Raw genomic sequence first — 9,662 nt, 5'->3', positions numbered from 1 at the left:
CTGCATTCTAGGCACGGCTGTAACATTAAAGAGCAGTTTATTGTGCTAGAATGAATCAACCTGACCACATACCCCAATGCTCTTGATGGAGTTCAAATTAAACTATTAAATCAGTCATTGCTGTTTATTCTGCTGACACAAATTTACATCTGGTACCTTGTTGTGGCAAACATTTTACACACTGTTATGTCTTCTACTCTAGAAGATCTTTAACACCTACCACTTTCTCCTTCTTGACATGATTTGGAAAGTCCTTTGCAATGATGTCAGCGTAAGACAGCAGGACATTGCCAATGGTCTAAGAGAAAGAAACACACCTACAGTGAGAAATATACTGCATTAAGAGCGACTACTCGAGTAAAGACATGTGAGAGCATTAGCAGGTCAAAATCACCTTGGCGAATCTTTTCATGTAGTTGCCAACGATCTGAGGGTCGGGACACTCCAGTTTGCGGATGATTTCAAAGCTCTGATTGAGCTGAGAGAACACGTCCACCACTGAGCAGGAGAACAAAGCGTGCTCTGATGTGACCTGGAACTGCAGAACGACAAGAAAGGGGGAAAGTGTGAGAAGCAGTTTTGTGGTGCTGATGCTGCAGCACTGTGATCTGAGCGTGATTAACACTGAAAGTGACGGCTACCTGTGGGAGAAGTTCACAGCACTGTTGCACATCATGGACAATGAAACTGACCCCTGTTCAGCTGCACGTGACTGTGATGAAAAGATTTGTGAGGTGATTTGGATGAGAGTAATGGAGGCGATCAGAGGGTTATGATGAGGAGCAGGGCCCTCATTAACAGCCTGGCCATTAGTGAATAGTGTTATGTGAATGGGCCTAGGGACCACTGTTTTCGCTGACACAGGAATGCAGAAGCAGCCTGTGGCGACAGTAATTGGACCCAGAGGAGTCCTGACATGTGAGCTGGGAGAATTTTCAGCTGCTTTGAATCGACCTTCCTGCTGTGTGAATGTGTAGGCACGAGTGAGACTGAGTGTGGTAGGTTTGTGTGAGTGTACATCGACTTGTGCTATAGCATCTGCACTAATCCGCAATGAAGTTTTTTTTCATTTGCCTTCGGAATGAGTCATTATTGATTGCCTTGAGGCCTTCAACACGTTGTTCTCAGCCTGGAATGTGCTGAGTCAGGAGAGATGGTGTGAATTGTCCTGAATAAAATGGGGATTTTTTTTTTTTTGGGGGGGGAGATGCTGCAGGTTGGAAGTCAAATTTAGCTTTCATACTGTATTTTATTACTGTCTCAGCAGAATGTGATTGTTGAATATGAAAATAGTCAAACTTAAGTCTCACATGACTGCCTGTTTCTTTTCTTTTTTTCAAAACTCTTTCCTCAAATTTTCTTTCCTACACACTTTGCTAGAGTAAGCTGACATTGTTTGTTAAAGAAACAGTTAAGACATTTTGGGTAATACGATTATCTCCTTTAGTTCCGAGAGTTAGATAAGAAGATAGATACCACTGTAGTGTCTGTCCTGTAAATGTGAAGCTGCTGTCATCAGCCTGTTAGGCTTGCTGGCACAAATACTGGAAACAAACTCCAGGAAGTCACTCCCCTTACCAAGAAATAGTCAGGCACCGTCAATAAAACCAGTGCTGTTTTTCTACTTTTTGTATGGATTCAGCAAACGAGAAATACAATTTTCATTAGTGAGCTTTAGATGTGCTGGTAGGCAGATATTGTTGCCTTTGGACTAGTCTCGCTTTGCCAGACCTTCCTCCACAATGCTGCAGAGCTGCGGAGGAGGGTCTGGCTAGTCCACACAGCGGAGAAAAACATGCTCTGGTTTATTGGAATTTCTTTAAACCAATCAAAATTGTCATAAGCGGTGCACCGCTGGAAAATAGCCTCAGGAAGGAACTTGTTTTGGGGGAACGTTCAAAAGTTGTTTTAGTTGTGCAACAGAAAACTTAGATTCAACTGATAGTCTAGCTAGCTGTCTGGATTTACCCTGCAGAGATCTGAGGAGCAGTTAACCACAGTCCACATAAATCCACCGGTGTTTAGAATTCCAACACAAAGTAAGCATTAGGTAACAGAAATCTGGTCTGCATTTCCGGCAGCAACAGGGCAATCCCGGAATGGAAGGTCGTGGATATAGACTACCTTTGGCAGAGCCAGGCTAGCTGTCTCCCCCCGTCTTCATGCTAAGATAAGTTAGCCGGCTGCTGATAGTAGCTTCATACTGTACAGACTTGTGAGTGGTACCAATCTTCTAATATACGTAAATCTTGGTCAGAAAGCAAATTCCCAAAGTCCTTTATATAAGAATTAGGAAAACAACTTCAACCGGGAATCTACAACTAAGGATTGGAAAACTAGTAATTGTTGGTGTAGTCTTGTATTTAGAGGTTGTGTTTTATAGCACGTGCAGAAATGCTAGCAACAGACTGTGGTTTCTTTTGTAACAACACTTGTTAGTATGCAAGTAGGCTAACATTTTACATATGAAGGATGCAGATGAAAACAGTTACCCCGTCTTTTTTGTCCCTCTCCAGGGCTCCATGCAGAAAATCTCTGGACACTTCTTCATTCTCGTCCAACCACATGATGACAAATGGTTCAAACCAGCTGCAGAACAAGGAATGAGCAGAGTCAATATGAGCTAAGTGGTAGATGTAGGAGGAAAAGTGTGGATGCTGTTTATAAGACACTTACGCTGGATATTCAGGTACGTGCTTCTGGAAAGTGGTCAGCTCCTTGCAGTACTCGTTGTAGAGCCACTTCACCTTGAAGTGCAAATTCATATAATCTGCACTTTTACACAGGCGGTTCTTTTCATGCTCTGAATATCAGAGAGAAACAACAAATGAGGAAAGTCCTACTTCACCACTTGTTTTCCATACATAAAAACACACTCCTGGCACAAACTAATGACTCCTCTTATGTCCAGGCCCATGACCTCCCCTCATCCCAACAATACACATAAACACCTACCCTCCATGGCGTATTTCATATCTTGTGCAAACATATTCCACATGACCTCGGCGCTGATCTTGCCCACGTTCAGTTCCTGGGGAAACCTATGAGAGGCAGTACTCAGACTTAAATCCAGCTCTGTATCCAGTAATGGAACTTCATTATTTAACAAGATAACCCAGCCTCATTTTTTATGTAACTCCATCAGTGTTTCCTCTGTATTTTTGTAGCTGTGATTAACAGAAAATGCACCAGAGAAAATAAAAGCTAACATGATTACACTATTATCCTCATTGTCTCACAAAACAAAGCCAATAAGTTCATTTAAATTCATAATCATAAGCATTACATTAACATTTTTTAAAAGTAGCATGATCCAAATCCCCCATCCACCAAAGCAGCTGATGTACAGGAATAACTTGTCTGTCTACACAGAGGCTAACTTTACTAAGGTAAAGGTTAAGGTTGAGGTTTACTGTCAGTACACATTGCAAGTACAGACATACACAGCATTTTAATACAAAGATAATAAGATATTTTTGTCGAACAGTTAGATGCTTTTGTTTTTACAGTTTGATATTCCAAGTGAGTACATTTGCTTTACTTTCCATTTGGAACTGACAGGGCACACCTTTAAAACAAACACATGCTGTTTGTTTGACTGTTTGGTTCTGACACTCCTGGACACTCCTCTCCTCATAATTGCTTTGCTTTTTTCTCTTTAAACAAATCCCATAAAGCTATTACATCATAAAGCCTTTGTTTTTTTCCCCAAACTGGAATATAAAGTTCCAGGACTGCCTCTGCATGCAAAATTTGAGAAATAAAGCTAATGTTATGAACAGAGACTCACTGATTAAGGCAAGGAGTGTAGGAGTTTTTGTCCTCCTCTATGATGGAGACGATGAGAGTGATGAGTTTGGACCAGAAGTCCAGGTTTTTGATGCTGGGACCCTGTTCATCTGGAGGGACTGCCTTCGACTGGAGACAGAAAGAGGTTATGGATTAATTTCATAATAGCTGCATCCATCAAGAATTTCATTGCAGTGAAAGCACAGTAGCGGCACTAAAGAGCAGGAATACTGCAAAGGCTTCACACACACACACACACACACACACACACACACACACACACACACACACACACACACACACACACACACACACACACACACAGACTTACAGGGTCTGTCTGATATTCCCTGTTGTAGAGATCGTGGCAGTTGTTGAAAATGTATTCGTAGGTTGAGTTGAGACAGGCTTTCACGCAGTCCTTCACCACCTGGCTTGCTCTGGGGGGACTCTGCAACTCCTGGACCTGAACACAAATGTTACACAACATATGGTTGAATCCAATTCACCTCAACAAACTGTCAGACACACACAGTCTCAGTCTCAGTCGCAGGAGGTTATCGTAGTGGGACTTTAACCATAAACTCACTGAGCTGCACAAATCGCACCAAAATACATTAACAACCTGACAAATGCACACAGACACACACAGAGTTTCATGTTAATAGCTTCAGTTTGGATAGGCTAATGTTCAGCTGATTCTTAGTTCACGCCTTAGGCTACTTTCCAGAAAGTACTGGAAATTTTTAACATGTTTGTTTTGGAGTTAAGTGCTAATGTGAAAATAAAATAAAAGAAAAGACAAGAAAAGAAACAAAAAGAAAAGGAAAGAAAAAGAAAAGATCCAGTCATCCTTACCTTCATCCTGAAGAATGTGATGCTCGTCAAGAGATCAACTGTAGACTTGAGGTCTTGTAGTCTTTCAGGACTGCTGGCAGGAAAGTTATTCTAAAAGCACATTTACAAGAGACGATTATAAAGTTTAAAAGTTTTCTTTTTCTTCAGGTAGCAAGATGAAGGAAATAAATATTAGCTGTGACCATATCAAGACAACATCATATTTATCTCAAAACTGAGAAAAGACATTCCCACACATGCACACAGACATAGCACAAGCAGATGTGGATTGTAGCAGTAAGTAACTTTGTTAGGACAGAGAGAAGCAGTCAGTACCCGGTACATGGACAGGTCAATCCTCAGGGAGTTGTGCAGCTGATCCAGCAGTTTAACAAACCTCTCCTTCTAAACAGGAAAAGACACAAAAACAGAATAAACCACTCAGAAACACACTACAGTTAAAGGATTATTTGTTAACATTTGACTACACAAACTACGGGCCTGGCGAGACTCAGCTGATTGGACTTTTGGAAAAGTAGGCAGGGCCACATTAAACCAACTTTCATTTACAGCCCAAGGGGACCAAGAGCTAGTCATCTCTAAGGAGTTTTTAAAACTAATATAAGTATAGCATTTTTCAGTTAGAATATAAGACCTCTTGTAGAATATAGTCACATATATAAAGAAGGGACTCACGCCAAAGTTTGATGCAGCAAATCGGTCCGAGGCAGAAACATTATTGGAGGACTGGGTGGTGTGGGCGTAGTAAGAGTTGATGTTGGCAAGCAGGGTGCTCATCACAGCTGGCACTCCTGGGCACATGTACTTGGATGACAAGCAAGCAAAGTGGCTGTAGGGTGGAAGTGGCAAAAAAAACATTTAGTGCATTTACTTGCTCCTGATATCCACATATTAGAAAACCTAATACACTATATGTATTTATTATCTAACTGTATAAAAATAAGTGGAATAAAACCAATGCTCCTAACACAGGATTTGATGTTTCTTATTTAACTTTCAAAAGGTAAACATTCAGAGTAATAGTTGAGGGACTGACGTCATGGCCTGGTAGATGGACTCTACTCCGTATCTCATCGCAAACTCGTCCACTATCTCCTGAGCCGTCTCCTCAAAATACACCTTCCAGGCATCGTCACCTTTGGCATCAGGGATCTTTACTACACCACCGTTCTGCTCCTCAGTGGTGTACTGAAACAGATGCTAAACAAAGACAAAGGACAGGCAAGTAAAAAAAGGAAGATTGTAAAAAAAAAAAAAAAAAAAAAAATCTAAAATACATCTTATTAGCCAGATAAAAAGGCGAGGCCATACATATTCATTTAAGAGGCAATAGATCTACTGTAAGTATTAATGCTTGGACAGCCAGAAGGCCTAATGACATCATCTGAGTAACATTGTTATGCTGTCCCATATCCAGGAAGTCAATATAACCCTATATTGGTGAAAATGGCTCAATAATTCCAGACAAATGCTTATGAAGTCAACTAAACCGCTATTTTTTTATATATATAAAAAGAAGGCAAATTTCCCAGGGTATGAAGGCAGAAACGGAAAATTCACATGGTGATCGATTGTGTTAATGTGAACCCCAGAATTAAATTGACTGGAGCTAATTAACTCAGAAGGTTGCTCTTGCATATTTAATGTTTTATGTCAAGTGCAAATAACCACATCAGCATTTGGAAGATTTTCAGATGTTCACTCCGACTGACCTCATGTAGACAGGTGTACTGGACATGGTAAGGAGCAACCGTCTCCTCTCCTTTGATCTCAACACTTATGTGCATCCGGATGGCTCCTGACACAGCAGACTTATCAGTTCTCTTGTCTGTCAAATGAAAGTAAGACATACAGTACATGCTTCCTTAGTGGGCTGAAATCTGTTCTATCTACCATAGACAAGCACTTCAATTATCTGTTTCTTGTTCCGTTATCTCTGTGTGACTTGCTGCTCCTCTCATCCATCTCTAATTCTCCACCGTCTTTTCTCTTATCTTGAAAACTCACCCAGGTTGTACCAAACGTCCATCTCCCCGCTCAGAGTCCGGACTTCGATGATGGTTTGCCCCAGGAAGTCATCACTCTCACGTTTGAACCTCTGTTTCACACGCGACTTGATGTCGTCATCCTCGTCCCACACGCGGACCTTGATGCGGTCAGACGAGTTGTGGCATTCACTGGATGAGGCAGAGACAGAAATTGTTGGCAAACAGAAGAAGTCAAGAACTGTGATGCAGAGGAACAAATTGGTGGAGGAAACGAGGGAAAATACACTCATTTCTAAGTACTGCATGGTTCTCCAGTCATTCAAAAACATAAAAAATGAAGTTTCTTGAATTCATTTTCTGAGATATAACACTAAATCAGAGCACTACACCGTCCATTATAGTGACATAAAATGACATATCAGCATTTGAAACTTTCCATTATACTCACAAGTGGAAGTTTTCTTCCCAGACAGGGTTGAGGTTTCCGTAGATGGTCTTGGTTCTCTTCTTGGTCTTCCCAACTTGAACAGTTACATAAGGGTCACTGGAGCCTGTTTTGTCTTTAGCCTGCAGGCCCTGAGCACATACCACTAAGGGAGGGACAAGAGACATAGGGATGTTTACATAAAAGTCCTATACAGCTATCTGACTAATACTTAGATTTTATTTGAAAATCTTTTTACATTAATATAACAAAAGAAAACAACAGCACTTGATATCTATATCACAAACAGCATGTCAGCTTTATTTCTATGACCCAAAATAACAAATCCCAAATGTGCCTCAATGGGCTTTACAATCTGTATGTGTATACGTAAGAAATTACACCCTTAACTTACCAATGATGTTGATCTTCGCTGACCATTTGGACGTCCCATCAAGCACGCTCTGCTTGATTTGTTTCATTTGCGCGCCGTGTGTTGTTTTGTCGAGAGCGAACACTTCCAGGATTAGCTCAAAGATTTCTGGTTTGTTCCTCTCTCTGATCTTCATGCGGTCCTTCAGTACCATGATGATGTTCTGGGTACGGTCCTCCGCCCCGTGCTTGGAGCTCTTCTCTGCAGCTCCTGATGAGACAGATGAATGAAGAGAGGGATATAGGAAGAAGAAGTTTATAGTGTAAAATATATCCAAGGCAATATGGCGCATAGGCTAGCATCTTATCTCCTGTTTCCCTGCAATCCATCTCTTTAAAGCTGAGTGCCAAGTTAAAATAACATTGGATCAATTTCGAAAGTCTTCGACATTTCTTGGCCAGGGATCAAACCCCAAACCTCACAATATTATGGCGGAAACTGTATCCACTTAACTACCAATCTGGTCAGGAAAAAGTAGATAGTCGGAGAGAAAAAGACCAACAGATGTTGTTGGCATCAAGATCTTATGAGACTCTTTGGAGACAGCACATCGATGAATTATGCATTGCATAGACTGACTCCAAAATCAGTATGGGAATTGGATAAGTCACCCCTTGTGGAGCTGAATTAGACAAAGCAGTATGGATGCAAAGGCTATGGGTAGAAGAGAGAGAGGGTAGGCAGGGGTATGACAGCACATTACTCAGGAGATAAATTGGAAAGGAAAAGGGAGGAGAATGTGAGAGTGGATAGAGGACAAGAATAATGGGATGTCAATCGGGCAGAAGGATACAGAGGAGGAGCTAAAATAGGTTTGGGGTTTGTGTGGACGGCTGGGTGTGTGTATACCGAAATAAAAATAGATGCATATGTTTTGTGTGTGTGTTTTGTGTGTGTGTGTGTGTGTGTGTGTGTGTGTGTGTTCCTTACTCTGCAGACAGTCAGCATTGAGCAGATCCTGGCACTTATCGTGGCATTTGACGCCACACTCAGAGCAGCGCATGCCTTGTCGGGCGATACCCCAAAGCAGCCCCTCGCATTCGTAGCAGTAGGTGGGGGTGGTGGCTGTCCACACCTCAAAGTTATGTGGAGTAGTGGACGAGATGGGGTAGATCAGAGCCTGCAGGGTCTTTTTATAAACATGACTTTTCTGCAAAGGGCATACAGGAGAGAAATGTGAGTTTGATACCAGCATTGATTAAAGGTTGGAAAATCCTGAACAGAATTGTGAAGAAGACGTGGCATGAGGAAACCCACCAGCTCTTCATTGCCGAGAGTAGTGGAAGCCATGGCGGACGTGATTCCAGCCTTACGAGAGTTCTGCACGAGAGACTGGAAACAAGACAGCAAACAGAACAAGTGTTTGTTGAAATGTGAACAACACTGTGGACTTGAGATTTATATTTGATTTAGTGATAAACATATTTGTAGGGGATAAACAAGCACTCACCATGATGCCTGACGCCTGATGAGTCCAGGCAGTGATGACACAGAGGAGGAGAGGAGAGAGAGACAAAGTGTAAAACAAACAATATATTTTAGCAATTTCAAACAACGAGCTGTACAAGTATTTACGATGCATTGTGTGTGTATGTGTAAGCCACTATGCATCTAATAGTCTATGCTCTAACCTCTATAAGAGAACAGTGTAACTACATTGATTAATTACGGTTATTACATTAACAGCACAGATATGCAAGCCTTTAACTTATTTATCAACAAATCAAGCATATGACACAGCTGTGGAAGGGAAATCAACATAAGTAGCCTTTATCAGTATATTCACTATGGATTATAGAAAAAGGGAATGCTGGGAAGTACAGAAAATGCAGGAAGAGAGATGAGTGTTTTAGAGTAAACTAAGATTCAGTGAAACCAATAATGTCTGCAACAGAAATGATTCCAGGGCACCCCCATATGGGCAGCCCACAATATTAGTGTACATTATTGTTTGTATGTGTGTCAATGTTTGTTTCTCACCAGATCTCTGACAAGAGGAATGGCTTTCCTCTTGCGAAGGTCCGGCATGCTGTCAATACTGTAGAGTGCACCTCCCATTCTGAATAAGAAAGGTATCAACCATTATACATTCATATAAATATGTTCATCAATATTTACAGTAGATAAAACAATTCTATCATCAAAATGTCTCACTACAAAATCATGTTTT

The 9,662-nt window shown here is 41.2% G+C and overlaps 1 protein-coding gene across 2 annotated transcripts in view; it reads right to left on the bottom strand.

The window, feature by feature from the left end:
* The window catches only part of LOC116037264 (protein unc-13 homolog A-like), a 34,579-nt gene that overhangs the window by 9,153 nt on the left and 15,764 nt on the right, over positions 1-9,662 (bottom strand). For both annotated transcript variants that reach the window (XM_031281083.2, XM_036004911.1), the window contains exons 13-31: positions 9,473-9,551; positions 8,943-8,957; positions 8,750-8,824; positions 8,423-8,642; positions 7,475-7,702; positions 7,084-7,225; positions 6,655-6,824; positions 6,360-6,475; positions 5,684-5,847; positions 5,323-5,476; positions 4,963-5,031; positions 4,648-4,737; positions 4,121-4,255; positions 3,791-3,918; positions 2,956-3,041; positions 2,677-2,803; positions 2,493-2,589; positions 395-538; positions 221-298 (exon numbers count right to left, since the gene is read on the bottom strand). In XM_031281083.2, the coding sequence (XP_031136943.1) occupies positions 221-298; positions 395-538; positions 2,493-2,589; positions 2,677-2,803; positions 2,956-3,041; positions 3,791-3,918; positions 4,121-4,255; positions 4,648-4,737; positions 4,963-5,031; positions 5,323-5,476; positions 5,684-5,847; positions 6,360-6,475; positions 6,655-6,824; positions 7,084-7,225; positions 7,475-7,702; positions 8,423-8,642; positions 8,750-8,824; positions 8,943-8,957; positions 9,473-9,551 (2,317 nt within the window). The remainder of the gene's footprint in view (positions 1-220; positions 299-394; positions 539-2,492; positions 2,590-2,676; positions 2,804-2,955; positions 3,042-3,790; positions 3,919-4,120; positions 4,256-4,647; positions 4,738-4,962; positions 5,032-5,322; positions 5,477-5,683; positions 5,848-6,359; positions 6,476-6,654; positions 6,825-7,083; positions 7,226-7,474; positions 7,703-8,422; positions 8,643-8,749; positions 8,825-8,942; positions 8,958-9,472; positions 9,552-9,662) is intronic.

This window comes from Sander lucioperca, chromosome 9 (genome assembly GCF_008315115.2).
Source record: "Sander lucioperca isolate FBNREF2018 chromosome 9, SLUC_FBN_1.2, whole genome shotgun sequence".
Classification (NCBI taxonomy): Eukaryota; Metazoa; Chordata; class Actinopteri; order Perciformes; family Percidae; genus Sander; species Sander lucioperca.
Note: the sequence above shows the minus strand (reverse complement) of the source record. Positions and strands in the feature narration are given on the sequence as shown.